Source organism: Peromyscus leucopus, chromosome 2 (genome assembly GCF_004664715.2).
Source record: "Peromyscus leucopus breed LL Stock chromosome 2, UCI_PerLeu_2.1, whole genome shotgun sequence".
Taxonomy (NCBI): domain Eukaryota; kingdom Metazoa; phylum Chordata; class Mammalia; order Rodentia; family Cricetidae; genus Peromyscus; species Peromyscus leucopus.
Window position 1 is genome coordinate 125,563,382 of NC_051064.1, and position 21,474 is coordinate 125,584,855.

The following is a 21,474-nucleotide window of genomic DNA, read 5'->3' on the forward strand; positions in this document are numbered from 1 at the left end:
GGCGCGAGCGGAAGTGACGTCACCGGCGTTTGGGGGGTCCAACGTGTTTCGCGCAGGTCGCTTTCCCGGCCGGGAAGTTCTGAAGTGGTTTACTTTGCGTGTAGCAGAGCGGTGTCGGTACTGTCGCCAGGATGGTGAAGCCCAGGTACAAAGGACGGAGCACCATCAACCGGTCGGCAGCCAGCACCAACCCGGGTACGGCGGGTTGGGCGGAACTAGGCCGCGGGAACCTGGGGGAGGAAGGCCCGGCCTGTGCGGCGAGCCCGGGGTGTAGGCACCTACTCTCATGTCGGGGTCGGGGGTGAGGGCGCGTCTCAGGCCCAGGCCTAGAGAAAGGCAGGTAAAAAGTGAACTAGGATCCTGGAGTCCTGGCACACGCCTGTCATCCCAGCACTGGGGAAACTGAGGCAGGAGGATCGCGAGTTCGAGGTCACCAGGGCTACAGGCCACAGACTCGGAAAACACAAAGTGGAGTAGTTGACCCAGGGGACCTTTTACTCTTGACCATACTCTAGCTCTGACCATGTAAGTGAGTGGTGAGCACTGGCCCTTGGAATCAGATGTATAGGCAACCCTGTAGGTAAATACGATTTCAGTACAGGTGTTGAACACTGGTGAGTTAGAGCAGTCAGCCTGGTCAACATAGTGAGGCTGTCTCAAAGACAAAAACACACACAAAAACTTGAGATATGCTCTTGTCTCCATGAAGCTGCAAGGATAGCTGATCTCAGTTTTTTTTTTTAATTTGCATAATTAAGTTTTTAATTAGATTTATAAAAACACTCAAGGAGGCTGGAGAGACCACTTGGAGATTAAGAGCTCACTCACACTGTTCTTGCAGGAGTTCAATTCTCAGAGTTCAATTCTCAGCACCCAGTTCAATTGGCTCTCGACTACCTGTAACCCCACCTCCAAGGGGTTTCCAAGGTGATGCCTTCGCCCTTCAAGGCAGCTACGCTAACATACATCCATATAATTAAAAACAAAACAACAAACAAACCTCAGGCACACTGTTTAGGTAGCAATGCTAAATGAGACGATACCAAAATTTAAAAGTTGCTGCATTATTTTGCTATCTTTCATAACAGTATTTAGTCATATAATACCATTTATTTGGAAAATATACTTAGGATTGGTTGGTAATTAGTTTGATGTTTTTAAGCGGAGTTTAAGTTTGTCAGCAGTTTTAAAATGCAGATGTAAGTTTTGGGGATTAGTAGAAAGAGATAGTCAGGAAAAGGACACAGGAAAAGGACACAGGTGTGCATGTATTTCTCAATGAAGAGTTCCAGTAATTTAGTTTTATTTTGTGTTTTAAAATTTAGATTATGAGGGGCTGGAAAGATGGCTTAGGGGTTAAGTGCTGGCTGCTCTTGCAAAGGACCTGGGTGTGATTTCCAGCACCCGTGGTGCAGACAGCCTTCTGTAACTCCAGTTCCAAGGGATCTAACACCGGACATTCTGTGCATTTGTTACACAGACATTTGGTCAGGATACCCATACATAAAATATAAATAAATAAATAGAATTACTAAAAATTTAGAATAGGAGAACTAGTTATGAGTTCACAAAGAGGGTTTCTAGATATGCTGCTTCTAAACTCAGAAGCTTCAGGTATCAGCATATAAGCCATAATTTGTGTGGAATTTAACTCAATTTTTAAAAAGCATCATTTCTTCAAAGTCAAAACTACAAATAGTTTCTTTTTTTAAATTTATTTGTTTTTATTTTATGAGCATTGGTGTTTTGGCTGCATGTATATCTGTGTGAGGGTGTCAGATCTTAGAGTTACAGACATGTGTGAGCTGCCATGTGGGTGCTGGGAATTGAACCTGGTCCTCTAGAAGAGCAGTCAGTGCTCTTAAGCGCTGAGCCATCTCTCCAGTCCTAATAGTTGCTTTAAAAATACTTATGTACACTCTCTCTACACTTTCCCTCCATGCGGCCTCTCTGTCTCCCTCTGCGTCTCTCTCTCTCTCTCTCTCTCTCTCTCTCTCTCTCTCTCCTTTTCCTAATAAAGCTCTAAAAAGGTAAAAAAAAACAAAAAAACAAAAAAACTTATTTACACTGGGCAGTGGTGGCACGCCTTTAAGCCCAGCATTTGGGAGGCAGAGGCGGGTGAATCTCTTGAGTTCCAGGGCAGCTTGGTCTACAGAGCGAATTCCAGGACAGCACAGCCAGTACTACACAGAGAAACTGTCTCAAAAAAATAAATAAATAGAAAGAAAAATTATTTACTTTATGTATGAGTTTTGCCTACATATACCTGTAACACCTTGTTTATCCCTATAGATGCTTGTGGGTACTGGGAACTAAACCCAGGTCCTGTGTAAAAAATATCAAGTTCTCTTAACTGCTGAACTCTCTCTCTCTCTCTCTGACCTAGCTCCTTTATTTATTTATTTTTAGACAGAATCTCTGTGCATCATCACTGACTCACTGTGTAGCCAAGGATGTCTCTGAACGATTAGTTCACCTCGTTTCCTAGTGCTGGAATTCCAGGCTGTGCCACGATGGCCGGTTTGAGCAGTACTAGGGATCAAACCCAGGGCTTTGTGTGTGCTAGGCAACCATTTTACCAGTTGAGCTACATATCTGTTGTGGACATGGTAGTGTTTGGTCAGACTTGTTAAAGGTGGGTACTGACTTTATGCCACCAGTGTAGAGTGTGATTGAGGATCAAACGGCTGCCAGGGCATGCTGGTGCATACCTTTGATCTCAGCACTCAGCAGCAGCAAAGCAGATCTCTGTGAGTTGAAGGTCAGCCAGTGTTAAATTGTGAGACCCTTATTAAGAAGACAGAGTGTCTAGAGAGTGCATGCTAACCATGTCTCAAAAAACCAAATCAAATGACCAACACAATCAGTTCCTCCCACAGTGGTGCTTCCCAAGTTCTTGTCAATTTTTTCATTTCCACTTACATATTCTTTTCTTTAGAGAAATTTTTAAAAAATTCTGGAAAAAATAGTTTGTATAAAGCTGAATGAGAGCTTTGATGTTTGATAGTCCCTTTTATCACAGATGTTTTCTTTATTCTGGGGCAAGGCAAGGTAAAACAGGAGGAATAAAATTCCCAGATTGAAGTCTTGAGTTATGAAGTGTCTAGATGCGTGTGCCTGAGCATGCTGTAAAGTTGCCTGGTGGGGCTGCTCTATGCTGCTGCTCATTTGGTCCTTGAGGTCCTTATTTAAGAGAGGTGGAGCTGAGTGTTATGGTGTATGCTTTTAATCCCAGCAGAGGAGGCAGAGGCAGGAGGATCTCTGTGATTTTGAGACCAGCCTAGTCTACAGAGTTCCAGGACAGAGAAGCCCAGTCTTGAAAAAAAAGGGGGCGGGGGAGGTCTAGGGGTCTGGTAGTACACTATTTTAATTCCTGTACTTGAGAGACAGAGGCAGGCTGAGGCTACAGCGAGGCTACCTTGTGAGACCCTGTTTCAAACAATCAAAAAGACAGAGGGTCTGAAGAATGCATGCTAGCTGCAAGACGATCCTTTGAGGATTGGCTCTGTGTAGTTTTTTGCTCTTTTTCTTTTTTCAGTTTTGCCAATATTGCAACTCTGTTTTCTAAAATTATTTTATGTGTATTTGTGTTTTGCCTGCGTGTGTGTATGTGTGTGTGTATGTATACATATACATACACACACAAATAATCATTGTGTGCCTGGTGCCTACAGAAGCCAGAAGAGGGTGTTGGATCCCCTAGAACTGGAGTTACAGACAGTGTCAATTGTCACTTGGGTGTTGGGAACTGACCCCTAGTCCTGTGTAAGAAAAGCCAGTGTTCTTAACTATGAGACAGCTTCCTTATTGTTCTGTTGTTGTTGTTCTGTTTTATTTATTTGTTAAACTGAGACCTAGATTGGTATCCTTTGTGGTTGAGAACACAGACTGTGATCAAATGCTTGTGTTTAAATTCTGGCTCTGCCGATTAGCAACCATATGACTGGCACAATATGACCACTCAGTGTGTCTCAGTTTCTTAGTCTGTAGCACATAACGTAGGCATATATGACTGTTGTGTGAATTGAGATGGTGCCGGTGCTGGAGTTCGAACTGGTGATGTTAGCATCCCGTTGTCAATCCCATTCTTTTGGAAGTTGGGTGGTGGACTCCAGCTTTGTCATAGCACATTCTCATAGTCATTTGTTGGAGCAGCATATGGAGAGAGCAGACATTCTTTGGTTAGCTTGGCTAGTTGAGTAAGCTGGTTGGTGCATTTTAAACAGTGACTGTACTTACCAATTGTTGATTATCAAATGGTTTATTGTCTGTTTCTAGATCGAGTACAGGGAGCTGGAGGCCAAAACATGCGGGACCGGGCCACAATTCGGCGCCTGAATATGTACAGGCAAAAGGAGCGCAGGTGAGCGTTGGACACAGCCAGCCTTCCCTTTCCTTCATGCCCTGGATTTAAAACTGAGACTTGGTTATTCCTTGTTCCCACCCCTACTTTCTCCCAGTGGGAGTAGGATGCCATTTCCTGTCGGGGGTGCTGTGGTAATACAGCGAATACAGTTCAAGGCTGGCCAGTAGATGGTGAAGCAGTGAGTGTTCCCTAACACTTCCCAGCAAGTGATCATCCTATTTCGCACACACTGATCTCCAACAGTGTCCTGTCAAACTCAATTAAATCCCCATCAGATTCAAGTACAAAGTGTATAGACCACTCATGAAAACTGCCAGGAAACTTGACTTTGAGAGCCAGACTTCAGATCTCAGCGTTGTGGCACTAGGATGCTCATCACAGCCCGGAGTTCTGCTGAGGCAGCCTCCACTCCAGGGACTTGCTTCAAAGAGTGGCATTTTGCTAGCTGGTTTTAATTTGTTTGGTAATTAGATTCATTTCTTCTAAAAGTTGTGTGTAAAACACAAACGTCAGTAACCTAACCTGCCTTGGTCGCCTACTTTGCAGTTTGTTTTAGAATTTTGAGTTCCAGGATAAATCACCCTCTACTTAAAATTCATTTAAACCAGCCTTTAAATAATTACCAAAAAAACTCAAGTATGTGATTTTTTTAAAAAAGCAAACAAACAGTAAATGGATTTTTAAACATCAGCATTGTTACTCATCTAGCAGAAATCATTACGTGCTCTGTTGCAAGAGGTTAAACGGCTTTGGGGCAATCTGTTTCAAATGTAGAAGGACTTTTTGTTTACTGAAGTCTGTATTTCATGATCATCTTAAATCCCCCAAAGTCCTTTTGATGGAAAGCATGCTCTGTACGCACCCTGGGCTGGTGCTGCCTTTCTTCTGTCGTCAACCCAAATCTGTTATTTCCTCAACTCAGGAACAGTCGTGGTAAAGTGATTAAGCCGCTGCAGTATCAGTCAACTGTGGCTTCTGGCACAGTGGCGAGAGTAGAGCCGAATATCAAATGGTTTGGTGAGTATTGTCCTGTATCTTCCTTTCTGTATCTTCCCTTTTTTTTTTTTTTTTTTTTTTTGGTTTTTCGAGACAGGGTTTTTCTGTGTAGCTTTGGAGCCTGTCCTGGAACTCACTCTTTAGCCCAGGCTGGCCTCGAACTCACAGAGATCCGCCTGCCTCTGCCTCCCGAGTGCTGGGATGAAAGGCGTGCGCCACTACCGCCCGGCATCCTGTATCTTCTCTGCACATGTATGTTGAATGGAAAGACTCAGATGTTGATATATCCAAAAGAAGGTTTTGGTGAGTGAGACTGCCAAGGGTTATGAAAAGGAAATGCAAAGTACCCACAGTGGGAAAGAAAGGGGCTGCAAAAGTGGTGGGCTCCTCACACTGTTCCTTTGGAAGAGAGCTCATTCTTAGTTGGAAGTGAGCCATCATGTCCACAGAGGCAGACAGGACCTTCCTCATAAAAGCATCTACAGACCTTGGACCGTTTACCTCTTCATTTCTAGTTGGCTGCGGAGATGGTTGTACGAGAAGTGGCCTTGCAGGTGCTCTGGTCCCTTTACCTTGCAGCAGGTTGGATGTCCTTTATTGGTCTTTGCAGGAGTGAAGAGAGTTTCTCCAGTCACAGAGGGAATTGGGGCTTCTTTACCAAGGAGGTGGGACTCCAGGTCTAGAGTATCTGAATTTGGAAGCAAGTTGTGTGTGTGACTAGAAGCAAGTTATTAAGGCTCCGTCCCTTAGTTTCCTAATTTCTAAAGTGGGAATAAGAATGGTGTAGTTTCTCCGGGCGGTGGTGGCGCACGCCTTTCATCCCAGCACTCGGGAGGCAGAGCCAGGCAGATCTCTGTGAGTTCAAGGCCAGCCTGGGCTACCAAGTGAGTCCCAGGAAAGGTGCAAAGCTACACAGAGAAACCCTGTCTCGAAAAACCGGAAGAAAAAAAAAAAATGAATGGTGTAGTTTCAAGATGATCGTGGTGGAGCCCACTTGTACTCCTGGCGCTTGGAGATGGAGGCAGGAGAATCAGAAATTCAAGGCAGCCAGGACTGTGTGAAACCTTGTCTCCAAAAACAAAGACGACCAGTGACATAGTTAGCTCAGTGGTAAAGATGGTCACCCTCCAAGATGGTTTACTTGAGTTTTGTCTCTGGAACCCACATAGTGGGAGGAGGAAAGGCTATCACTCCTGCAAGTTGTCCTCTGACCTCCACCCAAGGGCTATGGTGCTCCCTGTCGGAAGGAAATTTGAAAAGAAATCCGTGTATGTGAAGTGCTTAGCATTGTGCCTGGCGAGTAGTGGGTGTGCGTCCTTGGCACGCGCTCTTGTTGACTTGAATGCTTTCTTAGCATCAGAAGTCTGACGCTCTCAGGTGCAGTTATCTTCTTCTCGGTGTCCTGAATACCTTAGGAGTCCCTTCAAGCCCTCTTAACTCGGAGTTTTGGGCTTCCCTCTCTGAATGATCAGTTGTGATTGGCTCCATGTTTCTTTGCTGGGACTGGCAGGAACTAAGATATTTGTCACATCTCAGTTCTATTCAGTGATGTTTAATTTTTTGTTTTATCTAATCAGGAAGTTGGGCTCAGAGAACTGTTGAAAGCCGTTATGTGTCTGAGTTGGTGGGTGAATGGTAGTGTGTGAGTACAAGAGAGGCACGTGTCCCCTTTCCCTAAGTTTGCAGAGCTACAAGGAGGGGAGGGATGTGCAGGCGCTTAGGGAGTGGAGAGTGACCTTGCCTTCCCTGTCAGTGAGAAGATGAGTGCAGAAGCCAAGCCAGTCCCTTATTGAATGGCAGTGTTCTTTATCTGTGAAATAGGAAACACTTGTGTGGTCAAGCAGGCATCATTACAAAACCAGTCCCTTATTGAATGGCAATGTTCTTTATCTGTGAAATAGGAAACACTCGAGTAATCAAGCAGGCATCATTACAGAAGTTTCAAGAGGAAATGGATAAAGTGATGAAGGACCCATACAAAGTTGTCATGAAACAAAGCAAGTTACCCATGTCTCTTCTGCACGATCGAATCCAGCCTCATGTAAGGGGAAGCGCCGCGTTGGTGGTAGGGGTCTGGGGACCAGCTCTGGGCAGATACCATTGTTTGCCTTTGGCTTTCATAAGTAGCAGTGGGAGTTTTATGAGACTTGGTTCTCTCCTTTGTCACCCTTTGTGTGAATTGAGTTTGGCTCAGGAGGTGCAGCACTGTGTGGATCCGACAAAGCTTTACAGTGAGACCTGAGTTCTAGTCTTCACTCCTCCCCTCCTCTGTCCTTAGTTGGCTTTCTCCATGATTCATGACTTCCCTGATGTAAAGAGAACTTTCCTCTTCGTGTTGGATACAGCTGAAGCACCTGTGCATGCTGGGCCCAGTAAGCATGCAGCACCCTGCCTATTAAGGCTAAAGAGATGATAGCTCTTTGGAATGTCATTTCTGTGTGAGCATGCATGTCTTCACGTGGTGTGTGTGTGTGTGTGTGTGTGTGTGTGTGTGTGTGTGTGTGTGTATAGACAGGAGGACAGCCTTGCTGTCCTTCTCTGCTGTCCTTCTCTGGGCACTGTCTACCTTCCCTTCTTCTTTTCTTTTTGAGGCAGGTTCTCTCACTGGCCTGGAACCTATTAAGGAGGCCAGACTGGCTAGGAAGCCCCCGGGAGAGGAGAGTGAAGGTTGAGATGGAAGGAGCCCTTCAGTGTTGTATTACCCCAGGCTCTGGGGACTGCTTGGAGGGTGTGAGCTGAAGGAAAGGTGCTGTTGAGGTTGTCGATGGCTGGAGTTGTGCAGTGCAGTAAGAGCTGACTGGCTAGAGCGAAAAGAGTTCACACGGAACAAAGACGTGCCCTAATGTCTGCCTGCACGTTTTTAACTTGCATTGAAGAATTCCCAGGAGCACCAGTGCAGGGCTTCAGTGCCAGTCTGAGGAGGGGAGGAGACACTGACAAGCATACAAAAATTAAACAGTTCAAAGACAAGTGTTTACTTAGAGAACAGAAATCAAAAGCAAAGCTGCCCATTGCCTCAGGTTTTGTCAATTATGTCCTGTTTTATGACAGACTAGAAGAATGGCACCTATTAGTGCCGAGACTGTTTTCTTTCAGGGAAGCATGAGCGTCATTCCTGAACCACAGACAAGTTGCTCATTTCCCTTCTTCCCTTTGTGTCTTCTCCCTAAAGCCATCCTCTGGCCGACTATTGCATGCGTTTCTGGGAAGAACAGAGGCTCCTCCATTGTGGATTTATTGCTTTGTTGCCTCTCCCAGTTTAGCTCAGCCATCTGATGTGTGGAGTGAAGGAACCTCCAGTCGCAGGAGTCAGCTTGGGTTGTTGTTGGATTTTTGTTTTTGTTTTTTAAGGCAGGGTTTTTCTGTGTAGCCCTGGCTGTCCTGGAACTCGCTCTATAGACCAGGCTGGCCTTGGACTCACAGAGATCCTCCTGCCTTTGCCTTCCAAGTGCTAGGATTAAAGGTGTGTGACACCACCACGCAGCCTAGCTTGTGTTTTTTTTTTTTTTGTTTTTTTTTTTTTGTTTTTTTTTTTTCAAGACAGGGTTTCTCTGTAGCTTTGCGCCTTTCCTGGAGCTCACTTGGTAGCCCAGGTTGGCCTCGAACTCACAGAGATCCGCCTGGCTCTGCCTCCCGAGTGCTGGGATTAAAGGCGTGCGCCACCAACGCCCGGCTCTAGCTTGTGTTTTAATGCAGGAAAATACTCAGAATAATTGGTGGGCTTTCTGCTTTGTCTTTGAAAACCCTTCCTATTTGAATCTGGTGGCTGTGGCATGGTGTGGAATCCAGTTCTGAAATGGTTCTGCACAGGGAAGTCAAGTCAAATATGTTTTAACTTTTGCTCATTCAGTTCTGTGTGTTAGATGTATTTCTGTAGCAATGTAGTCAAAGTAGTTAACTAACTTTGCATGTACACTGTGTGTAGTATGATAGTAAGTTTATAGGTTCAAAATCATGCGCTTCATAGGTTATGAGATTTTTTTTAAAAGATTTTATTTTAAGTGTGTGTGTGTGTGTGTGTGTGTGTGTGCGCGCGCGCGCCCTCTGAGGCTAGAGGTGTCATATCCCTTGGTATTGGAGTTCTGAGCCATGTGATATGGGTGCTGGAAATTGAACCCAGGTCCTCTGGAAGAGTAGTATATGTTCTTAATTGCTGAGCCATCTCTCCAGCCCAGTTCTGAGATTTCCAAGGGTAATTTTTTCTCATACTTGATTTGTAAAATTGACAGATTGATTTTGTGTGTGTTTGTGTGTACTTGCACATGTGCAGTCAGGCAACTTTTAGAAATGGAGTCTCACTTTCTTTTAGCCTTGCTGAAGCGGGGTCTCTTGTTTCTCTGTACTGTGTACTCTAGGCTAGCTGACCTACAAACTTCCCAGGCAAGTCACTTGTCTCCACCTGCCATCTCCCTGGGATTACAGATTCACACCACTGCCTCTTTTCATGTATGTTTTACACGCCTTTCGGGGATAAACTGGCCTTCACTGAGCCATCGCCCCAGCCCAGGCATACTTCCTGACTTCAGAACACAGTTTCCTTGTGGATGTTCCCTCAGTTAGACGATAGCAAGGGAAAATGAACTAAGACCGTAGTGAGTCCAAGTAAATGATGGCCACTTAAAGACCCCAGGAAGTTGGAGGAGCAGTGGACGTTGGGAAGGCATGGGGCTGCCCCATCCATCACTCACGGCTTTCCTAGCTGGTACTTACCCAGGGCTCTGTGCTAAGGGGAGGAAGGTGTGGTTTTTGTTTTGTTTTGTTTTAAAGGAGTCTCTGCAGACTCTTAACATTCTGTTACGTGGTAGATCCTAACTCAAACTTTGACTTTTATCCTGCTTCAAGAATTCCTATGCCTGTAACTCCTTTACAGGCGCATCAAGTTCTAGTTAGTATCAGGTTCCTTTATCACATCTAACCTATTATTTTGGACTTTTGCTAGATGTTTTTCATCTGAAGAGTTTCCATGTGCATTTAATAAAAACGTTACCTAAATTAGGGAGAATGTTATCTGAAACTAAAATGCATCTTATAAAACAAGCAATTCCTTTTAGCCATGAGAGAAATTAACTTCCAAGAAAAAGTTGGCATTTACAGTTGGTTTAAAAAAGAAAAAAAGCACACACACATTTGACTGATTGTCCTTGACAAAACCTGTGAATTTGGCAAATTTTATGCACTTTGTTTGAAAGCTCCCAAGAAGGGTCAGAAAAGATAGGTTAATTTGCATCCTTGTAGTCCTGATTACATTTGACTGGAATCTACGATGGGTGAAGGAAAGCAGAGTTTGGCAAGTCTCACATGGCTGTTCCTACTTGGTGTCTGTATTACCTTGAGATTCCTGCAGTGAAGCTCATAGCGTTGCAGAAAAGAAGAAGCCCTTGTGCAATTTAAACATACATTGCAGCTGTGAAACAAGTCTTGGTTCGTGCTCTCGTGGGTTTGGTGTGGTCTGGAAAAAATAAGTACAGACACCTTTCCCCAGGTGGTTGTAGCTTTTTTACTTTGCCTCAATGTTTTCCTGTCCTAAGTCTTACCTACACTTCTCCTTTCTTTAGAATGCAAAGGTCCACATTCTTGATACCGAAAGTTTTGAAAGTACATTTGGCCCAAAGTCACAGAGAAAGCGGCCAAACTTGTTTGCAAGTGATATGCAGTCCCTTCTGGAAAACGCTGAAATGTCCACTGAGAGCTATGACCAGGGCAAGGACCGTGATTTGGTGACGGAGGACACTGGTGTAAGGTACGCACGCATCTGAGGTTCTCATCTTTGCTGCTGTGCTACAGAATGTTCTCTGAGTCCTTTGTGCTGATGTGGGGCATAGTGATTGCACTCAGACTAGAGGCATCGGTGCAGTGGAGGACAGACCAAAAATAATTCGACATGGCTTCATCACCGCATACCTCTCTTCATTCCTAAAGAAAAGGGAGTGATGTTTTCTTCTTCTGTATGTCAGTGGTGTACAGTCATTCGAAAATTACAGAATGTAGTTAAGTCGGAAATTGACACTGGCTTCCTGGGTCTCTAGACCACTGCGGTTTATGGCTGATCTTTTTCTATGACCCTCCAAAGACAATATGAAAAAGTGATGGACCTGCATAAAGGTTATGGGGTTGGTTGTCTGTTAAAATTTGTATCATTTTATTTTGTGTCTGTATATGTGGGGTACATGAGGGCCACTGTGCTTATATGGAGGTCAGAGCAGTTGATTCCCTCCTTCTCCCACATGGGTCCTGGGATCTGACTCAGGTTGTTGGGCTTCGAGCAAACATCTTTACACACTAAGCCATCTTGCCGCCCTCAGCTTCTTTTTTAAATGAGCACACAGAGGGATAGTTTTCATTGTGGCATTTTCAAATGTGTGTGTCCTACTTCATGTAGGCAGTTTTATTTTCATTTTATAATGTTGGAAAGGGAGAGGAAGGATCATAAGCTTTCTTCATTCTTGTGGGGATTCATATGCTGAAGATGACAGATTGCCAGTAGGGTTCCCTGCAACCCCTCTCTTGTGAGATAGGGTCTACTATTGAGCTCTGGCTGGCCTGGAACTCGCTATGTAGAGTTATTGCGTAGCCTCAGACTCACAGAGATCCTCCTGTCTCTGCCTCCTAAGCGCTAGGCTTAAAGGCGTGCACCACCACACCTAGCTATAGTGATTTTTTTATTACAAATACACCTTTTTCAGTAGACTTTCATTGTGGTGAGCTTTGCTATTGAATAGTTGTACTCTTTGTAGGTTTTCCTGTGTTTATCAGTATCACTGAATCGTCCTCATCCTCAGGAATTACTGAGAGGCAAGCTGGGCAGTGTCGTACACCTTTAATCCCAGTACCTGGGAGGCAGAGGCAGGTGGATCTCTGTGAGTTTGAGGCTGTCTGGTCTGTATAATGAGTTCCAGAACAGCCAGAGCTGCATAGTGAGACCCTGTCTCACAAAACAAACAAACAAACAAAAACAAGAAAGGATTACTAAGAGGCAAGTCATGATACCCAACCAAAGGGTCTGCCTACTTTAGATAGGCAGCTGCTACCCTGTCCTGCAGAAAGGCTTAGCTTCTCTTGGGCAGTGCTGGAACTCCTGTTCTCCCACATTCAGTTAACAACGTGCAGGCAGGTTAGACTGTCTTACAGAAACGTTTAGACTGAAGACCACAGTGGTGTTAACCTCCTCATTGCTAATGCCACCCCATCTCACTGGAGACGAGAGCGCTTATCACTTGAGACAGTTGTGAACCAGCCATGTGAGTGTTAGGAAATGAACTTAGGTCCTCTGCAAGAGCAGAAAGCTCTCTTAACTGTTGTGTCATCTCCAGCCCCCTACCTCTCCCCACTTTTTGATGCAGGGTCTCACTGTGTAACCCTGGCTGACCTGAAATTTGGAGATCCGCCTGCCTCTGCTTTCATGGTGCTAGAATTAAAGGCATGGGCCACCACTCCCGGCAATGTCCTTCCTTTTTAAAGCTGACTTTGCAAATTCACTTAGCTATTTGAAGCATGATCCTAATTCATTTTAACAGTAAAAAACCCGGAGTCAGATATCGAAGGTGAAAGCTGAAAGAGAGAAGCAGAGCCCAGTGCTGGGGGTAAAGGTGTGCACCACCACTGCCTGGCTCTGTTCCTCTTTTAGACTGGTTCAATCTTGTATAGCCCAGGGTGGCCTTGAACTGATCTTCCTGCTTCCCTCTCCACGTGCTGGGATTAAAGGTATGTGCCACCACTGCCGGGCCTCTATGGTTAACTAGTGGCTAGCTCCATCCTCTGATCACAAACAAAATACCACACAACAAATATCCTTCCCTTTGATACATTTGTGTGTGTGTGTCTTTTCATTTTTTGAGACAGAGTCTTATTATATAGTCCTTGCTGGCTTGGAACTTAAACTGTGTAGACCATGCTTTCTAACTCACAGAGCTCCATCTACTGGCTCTTGAGTGCTGGGATTATAGGCGTGAACCGCCATCATTTCCTTTTAATCTTGATAGTGCTTCAGTTGCTCATTTCTGGTTCTTTCTTACTTAGAAATGAAGCTCAAGAAGAGATATATAAAAAGGGGCAATCGAAAAGAATATGGGGAGAGCTCTACAAGGTAAGACTCATGGCGTCCACTGAGCAGCTCCTCTGACTTTATGAACTTGGAGGCAGTAACCAACTGAAACTCTCAGATGACATAACACTCTGCTCCTGGCTTCATCCCTTTACTCCATGGAGGAACTGATGGAGCCTCGTGCATGCTGCCACAGTGCTTGAAAGGAAGAGCACTTGTGTGCTGTGTTGCCTGTGAGTCCTGGGTAGAGCACCTGTTAGGGTGATGCCCATGTGGTAGTGCTGCGTAAGAACTGCAGGGTATTCAGCCTCGCTGTCTCCTTCTGTGAACGAGAGCACATGTCTGGGATGGACTCCTACTTACCCAGCTGCCTAGCTCCATGGGGAAAGGAAGGAGGGTTTTCTGTACACTCCTGAGTGCTGGCCTGCTGCTTTTGAACTGGCTGAGCTTTATGTCTGTGCGGGATAAAATCATTAGGAGTTCCAAACACAGCCATGTAATTAAACAGTCACAATAGGAAACTAGTACCCTAAAGGTAAACTAGGCAGGTTTAATTTTCTGTAAAATACACAAACCCATGTGTAATATCTAGTACCTAGGAATCTGGTGGCTGTGCTGTAAGCTAGCCTTTCTATTTGAAATCTGACGAGTTTTCTATATTCTTGGAATGAAAAGCTTTGGAATTCTGATTATTGGGCATTGAGACTGGATGCTACACACCCACTCTCCTCACTAGACTGTTGGCAGTTGCCTCTAAATGCCATTTTGTTCCTTTGAGCTCCCTTAAATGTCTCCTTCATTTTGTATGTGCTGTAGCAAACTGTTTCTGCCTCTTCGGTTTGCAGGTGATAGACTCATCAGACGTCGTAGTTCAAGTTCTTGACGCTAGAGATCCAATGGGTACTCGTTCCCCTCACATCGAAGCTTACTTGAAAAAGGAAAAACCCTGGAAACACCTCATTTTTGTACTCAATAAGTGTGATCTTGTTCCAACTTGGGCAACAGTAAGTTCAGCATATGACCTAAAACCCACTGTGGAGGCCACTGGGACAAACCTTTGACTGCACATCAGTGCATAGGTTCTCAACACAGCATCGAAGTGTCACACTCTTGGGATTGTAGTCACTGGCACTGCACACTGGCATTGTGTGCACTGATGGTGGGCAGACACCTTCTGTCCTCGGCTGGGGACAACTGCAGGATTTTGTGTCCCCTGTGGAGGCAGCTGCCCATCACTAGCTGCTTCTCCATTGTGTCCCATTAACTGCAGTTAGCAGTCATGACAGCTTTTTTTAGAATATTGTTTTGCAGTCAGTTATTAGACAAAAAACAAAGCACTAACTGTCACACTTGAAAGAACATCTCAAAGAATTACAGCTGGTGTTTCCCTTAGGCAACACTATTTGAAACCATCCAGTAATTCCAACTCAGAGTCTTCTGAATATTGTAAACAAAAAAAGCTGTAAATTACCAGCATGTTTTCTTCTCTCCTTTAGAAGCGATGGGTTGCTGTGCTTTCCCAGGACTACCCAACCCTGGCTTTCCACGCGAGTCTCACTAACCCCTTTGGAAAAGGAGCGTTCATTCAGCTTCTGCGGCAGTTTGGGAAGGTAAGGAGGCTGCTTCTGCTGGAGTTGTGGAGCTGAGTTTATATAAGGGGCTGGCTTGGGTGTCCAAAGCTGCTAACTTCAGGTCAGCACCTGGGAGGTTGAGGCAGGAGGACCAAAAGTTTGAAGCCAGTATGGACTTCATAATGATATCTGTCTCAAAACAACTTGTTGACTTTACCTTCTCACTGATTTCTAAAGGTATAAAACTCTTAGGCCCTCTGGAGTCTGGGGAATCTGAAATGTTCTCTCATTTCTCTTTGGCCCTTCTTTCTGCCTTATCCCTGACACCTACTGATTCAGCCTTTGCCAGAGGATATATCCCCAGCCTCACACTCTGTAATCCCCATCACTTCAGGGACATCCTGGAACCAGATCCCCCTCTTTCTCCCTGGCTCTCACAAAAGACTCCTGTCCCACCCTTCCTCATTTCCCAGAAGCAATTTTTGACTCTTAGCAATCATTTCTGGTATTTCCTACATGCTGTTAGAACATACTTATGATTTATTTCTTTATTTCCCCAATTCTTCCCCATAGTTTTACATACTTATTAAATGTTTCCTGCTTTAAAAATTTAGGGCTAAGTTTTTTGTTGGGTGTGTCTTTGTTTTTTGATTTGGTGTGTGTGTGTGTGTGTGTGTGTGTGTGTGTGTGTGTGTGTGTGTGTGTGTGAGAGAGAGAGAGAGAGAGAGAGAGAGAGAAAGAGAGAGACACGAGCTAGGCGTTGAACCCAGAGCCTTGAACATTCTAATAAGTACTTGTTACTACTGAGCTACAAGCTCGGTTAGAAGTAGTGCTCCCTGTCTCTTTCTCTCTCGAGCTCCTTGTTTTATGGGGGAGGGCTGTTTTATTTTGTGGCATTTGAGACCAGCTCTCAGTGTGATCCAGGCTGGCTTCCTATTCACTGTGTGACTAAGGCTGGCCTGGAATTTGCAGCAGTCTTCCTGCTTCAGCATCCTGTTGTCTCCTGATGCTGGGCACACTTGGGTGGCATCTGTTCATGTTCCCTGCACACACCTTTCACTCCCTCTGCTTCCCCTGTACCGTGGGCAGCAGGGTTGGGCTGATTATACTTGCTCGTCACAGTGTTGTGACTGAAGTGCCGTTCCCAGCAGCCCGCCCGGGTGCTGGCACCACAGCTCTCTGACAGAGGTGTTTGTCTCCTCTCCTGCTGATTTGCTTGGTTGTTTCTTTGTGGGTTCGATATGTGGGCAGACCCCTGATAGAGAGTATGCGGGCAGGCGGGTAGGTAGTTCATTTTGCAGCCAGCCCTCTCCCATGGGACCCGGCTGCTCCCAGCCTGTGGTCTGCCTTCAAGTACTCTGCTGGGCACAATGGCATAGGCTTGTAATCTCAGCTACTCAAAGACAGGGACCACCCACCCCCCCCCACACACACACAAAAATCACTTTAGCTCTAGAGTTTGAAACTGATGTGGGTAACATAGAACTGGTATCAGATTGAAAGCAAAAGTCCCCACAGCCTTGATAGACTCTTGGTGTCTCTTTTGGTGTGGGGACTGCTGGATTGTTGGGTGGCAGATTTCACTGAACGATAATACTATTAATTAGGGACACGGGAAGTTTCCTTGGGTTTGTGAGTGTCTCCAGAAGAGAGTCTTCCAGTTTCTAGATTTAGCTCTGGGAACCCTGGGGGAGCAGGGTGCTAGAGGGCTGGTTTCACCATCTGGGTTGGATGGGACTGTGGTCAGACATGCATATCTGGGGTGAGGAGCTGTGAGTTTCCTTCCCTGAAGTTGTCTCTCCAGTGGCTGGTGATGCACTGAGATGACAAGGTGCCCAAGCTACCTCTTCCCAGTTTTGCTCTCCATGCTGTTAACCGAAAGCAAGGATGCTTTATCTGGGTGCCCGAGGACATGGCTCACTCATGACCTGTAAATGCACGTGTGGCTCACTCACTCACTCGGGCTGTGTAGCTGGCTTGTGTATAGGCTTCACATCAAGGTGTGTTGTGCTCTGCACTGTAGTAAATAATCTTCCCATTAGCCAAGTAACACAGTCTGACCCAAGGGGATTTTATAGCTGCATGTATGTGATGGATAGTCTTGTCTTGTCTTTTCTTTCCACAGTTGCACACAGACAAGAAACAAATCAGTGTTGGGTTCATTGGCTATCCAAATGTAGGCAAGAGCTCTGTGATAAACACATTACGATCCAAAAAAGTTTGCAATGTGGCCCCCATTGCAGGAGAAACAAAGGTGCGTATGGACTCCGCTCTGGTTTGATTTCTGTGGAGACTTGACTGTTTAAGATATGGAGGTCTTCCTTCCCTTGCTCCTGTCCTCTTTCTTTCTCTAACAGTGCTGGGGATCAAACCCAGGACATCACACACATGCTAGGCAAGTGTCCTGTAGTGAACTTGGCACCCAGTCCTTGTCCACTTCTCAAGACTGAGCGTGCCTTGTGTGCTAGCTACTAAGTGGCTGTGGTGTGGTTTGGTTGATGTTGTCCTTCATATTTAAGTCTTCTATAAATTGCCACCCGACCTTTTTTTAGTTTTTTTAAGATTGATTTATTTTTATGTGTATAAGTGTTTGGCCTACATGTGTACATGTTCACCAACAGAGGCCAGAGAGAGCACCAGATTCCCTAGAACTAGAGTGACTGATGCTTGTGAACTGCCATGTGGATGCTGGGAACTGACCCTGGGTCATCTATAGGAGCAGCCAGTGCTCCAAACCACAGTCATCCCTCCAGCCCCATCTCCAGCCTGTTGCTTTGATATAATCAACCCAAGAATATTTGGTGTCTGGGTTAAAAAGGAAAGAAAACTTATCTATTTATTTATTTTTGGTTTTTCGGGACAGGGTTTCTCCATGTAGTTTTGATGCCTGTTCTGGATCTCACTCTGTAGACCAGGCTGACCTGGAACTCACAGAGATGCACCTGGCTCTGTCTCCTAAGTGCTGGGATTAAAGGAGGATGCCACCACCGCCCGGCAGAAAACTTAGTCTTTAGGTGGATTCTGGTATTTGGAAGTCAGTGGCAAAGCGGCTAACAGCTCCGTGCTTCTGAGCACTTTTAAGACTCAGAGTGGTTCACTGGCGGTTTTACACAGTACTGAATGGAAATCTGCCTCGGCCTTCTTCTTAGACTCTTAGTGATTGAGTTCGAGTTTGTGCTTGGTGGGAATATGTCTCGCTTGGCTTAGGTAAAGGATAGAATCTGGCCCTGTTGGTCAGCAGGCTGCTTTTCTTCGGCCCTCCCTTCTTCCCTTTCTAGCTTAATACTGTAACATCACAGATGAGTGAAGTTAAGCTTCCAGTATTTGACTCTGGCAACACATAGAATTTTCTGTCTGCAGGTCTGGCAGTATATTACCTTGATGCGTCGTATATTCCTGATTGACTGCCCTGGCGTGGTTTACCCCTCTGAGGACTCAGAGACCGACATAGTGCTCAAAGGAGTGGTGAGTATTGGGTCTTTCTTAACAATCCTGTTTTCTTTTGGGGGGAACCCCGAGAGCCTTTGCCACTCCTCATTCAGAAGGCAGTCTGGGGTCAGCCTGTCTAGCCAGATGCAGAAACATGATGCTGAACAGAACAGACTCCTTTCCACTCAGCCTGCCTCAGGGGGTCTTCGAGGGGCTGTGGGCTATCTGGTCAGTGTCCTCCTACAGCAGTATGTAGTTTCCACATGGGATCCAAAGGGAAGCAGGGCTTGTTTATGCTTAGTGATAATTCATCTCTGTGGGTTTATGGATTGAGTCATCCTGGAACCCAGTCATTTCCTCACTTGTTTCTGAATATGACTGAAAACTCTAAATGATTCCCCTTAACCATAATCATGCTTCTAGCATACATCCTTGGCACATTCCTCCCCTTCCTTCTGAAATTCTTAGATTCATTTTTGTGTTCTGGCTTGGCAGTTTGCAGGCATTTTAACCATTCCTGCCAGTGGGCAACACAAAGCATTCCAACTTCAAGCTGCCTGTGGAGGCCACAGTCAGTTTGTGGTAAAGTAGGATTAGAGTTGATCTCTGGGCTCCATGGCTGTGGTCAGCTCTCAGTGGTGCTCCTAGCTCCTGCCTAGCTAGCTCAGACACGGACTCCAGCAAGGCCCCACTCACCCTGTGACATTGAAGTCCATTTCACTTTATAAAGATTACTGAGTTTTCCTGTCTGTTCAGAAGAGTTGAACAGAGCATTTCTATTACTCTCTAGGTTCAAGTTGAAAAAATTAAGGCTCCTCAAGACCACATTAGTGCTGTCCTTGAACGAGCAAAGCCAGAATATATCAGCAAAACATACAAAATTGACTCCTGGGAGAATGCTGAGGACTTTCTTGAGAAGCTAGCTTTCCGCACTGGGAAGTTACTGAAGGTGAGCTGGTATCTTTGGTGACTGGGACACAGACCTGCCATCACGAGAGCAGTAGGAACTGTGTCAGCTGGTGGTGAGCAGCCAGGACAGCTGAATGGTCCTCGTGGGGAAGTACTCTTGCTCTTTTGGTTTAACTTGGAGTCTATCCTGTCTTCTCAGGGCGGAGAGCCTGACTTGCAGACTGTGGGTAAGATGGTTCTCAACGACTGGCAGAGAGGTCGGATCCCTTTCTTTGTCAAGCCGCCCAATGCGGAGCCCCCGACAGCTCCCCAGGTAAGAACAGGGTGAACACAGCACCTGGGAAGTGGGTTCGAATGACCTCGCTGTGGTGTAACTTTCGGTTGTCTCCCTTCGTGGAGCATCATCTTCATTCTGCTGTGTGTGTGTCATTCCAGAGAGCCATTGGGTGGACTTGTTGAGGAGCATTAGAAACAAAAACAGAAGTAAGACAGAGCAATGAGTGCAGATACCAGCCTTGGGGCTGGAAGAAAACATTACTACTCTTACATGTCTGTCTTCTGTGGGAGCATAGGCGTTGCCAAAGTTCATTCATGAAGAAACCTTTATGCACATCAGCCCCAGCCTCAGGAACAAGGGAGTGAATAGGAGCCCTTGAGTGCTGAGAGCACACGGGAAAGGAAGCCCTAGAGGTGGGGACGATCTGGCCAGGAGGCCTTGGGCTTGGGGACTGCACTGAGACATGAACAGGAAGCTCCCTGCTGCCCATGGATCTTACCCTGACAGTGGCTTGGCTCAACCTTACCACTTGACTTTCATGTTTCTAGGGTACCAGAGGGCTTCAGTGAGAATCAGGAGGGTCTCTTCTCTGGTGTGCTTAGATTCTAGTGGTGGGGGTGGAGTTCAGGTATGTAAGGGCATGTGTATGTTTGCAGTGGGTGCCAAGTATGTGCTCTGTTTCCACTCCACTTCTGCAGTTCTCCGACTATTGAAGTTCTGATTTTAACTTCTGAATTAGTGGAGACCCCACAAGTCAAGTTGGAGTCCCACAGCCTGGTATGGGGCTGTAGCGTCATAGTTACACTCAGCCAACTACAAATTCAGGGCTCTGGGGTGTGATTTGCTAGAGGAATAACACAACTCAGGAAAATACTTCATCTGTGATTACTAGTTCATTACAGAGGCTAATGGTCAGAAGAGCCCAAGGCCAGGTAGGAAGAGGCAGCACCTTGTGTTCTTGAGCTGGGTGGGCACATCAGTGTCTTTACCATCCTGGAGGAGTTTCTCATTATGCAGAGGAATCAGTGGCTATAGGGGATTCAGCTCAGTCTCTGGTCCCTCTTCTCTCCCAGAGATTGGAGGCAGAACTATGAGTGTTACCTGAGTCTTTGTGGTGACTAGTCCTACCTGAAGCCAGCTAGCTTTATTCAAGTGTGTTGGAAAGGTGTTCCTCAGGGATACCAGAAGACACACATCCCTCAAAAGCATCCAGAGGGTTTAGGAGCTCTGAGGCAAGAACATGGTTTTTATGCTTGAATACAGCCAAGTACTCAGAGAGTTGTGGGTACTGTGAGAGCTGGACCAGGATGAGTGTTGAAGGAGTCAGAGGAGGACTTGTGAGTGGGGGTTAGAGAGGACTTCTAGGACGTGGTACCTTAGTGTTGAAGGAAGTCCAGGGTCACTTTACAGTTTATTAACAATCAAAATCAGTGCATCACACTCACAAGACAGAACGAAGCTGCCACACTGCTGCAGGTCCAGCTGCTACCGCCTCTTCATTCTAGTAGGGGGTAGGGACCCTGAACCAAGCTGCAGCCACTTGTTCCATAGCCTGGAGCCAGCTCCTCCACCTTCCAAAGACAAGTGCTTCCACCTAGGCTTTTTATTTGGGTATTCAGGTCACATACCCTCTAATAAAAACTCTTCCTTTTGGGCTAAGCCGCTCCTTACTGTTGGCTATTGGACCAAATGACAGGATTCCTGTAACATTTCCCACTTTTTGTCTAATTAAGAAGGAGCTAATCCCAGCACTCAGGAGGCAGAGACACCTGGATGTTTGTGAGTTCCAGGCCAGCCTGGTCTACAGAGTGAGATCCAGGACAGGCACCAAACTACACAGAGAAACCCTGTCTCAAAAAGAAAAGAAAAAAAAAAGAAGGAACTA

At 45.8% G+C, this 21,474-nt stretch overlaps 1 protein-coding gene across 1 annotated transcript in view; it reads left to right on the forward strand.

The window, feature by feature from the left end:
• Positions 1–21,474, forward strand: part of Gnl2 (G protein nucleolar 2) — a 27,808-nt gene continuing 6,334 nt past the window's right edge. Inside the window, exons 1-12 of the mRNA XM_028885457.2 lie at positions 1–195; positions 4,279–4,363; positions 5,289–5,383; positions 7,264–7,403; positions 10,918–11,102; positions 13,379–13,445; positions 14,249–14,407; positions 14,900–15,013; positions 17,100–17,228; positions 18,335–18,439; positions 19,194–19,352; positions 19,512–19,625. Of these exons, the coding sequence (XP_028741290.1) occupies positions 132–195; positions 4,279–4,363; positions 5,289–5,383; positions 7,264–7,403; positions 10,918–11,102; positions 13,379–13,445; positions 14,249–14,407; positions 14,900–15,013; positions 17,100–17,228; positions 18,335–18,439; positions 19,194–19,352; positions 19,512–19,625 (1,416 nt within the window). The 5' untranslated portion in view covers positions 1–131. The remainder of the gene's footprint in view (positions 196–4,278; positions 4,364–5,288; positions 5,384–7,263; positions 7,404–10,917; positions 11,103–13,378; positions 13,446–14,248; positions 14,408–14,899; positions 15,014–17,099; positions 17,229–18,334; positions 18,440–19,193; positions 19,353–19,511; positions 19,626–21,474) is intronic.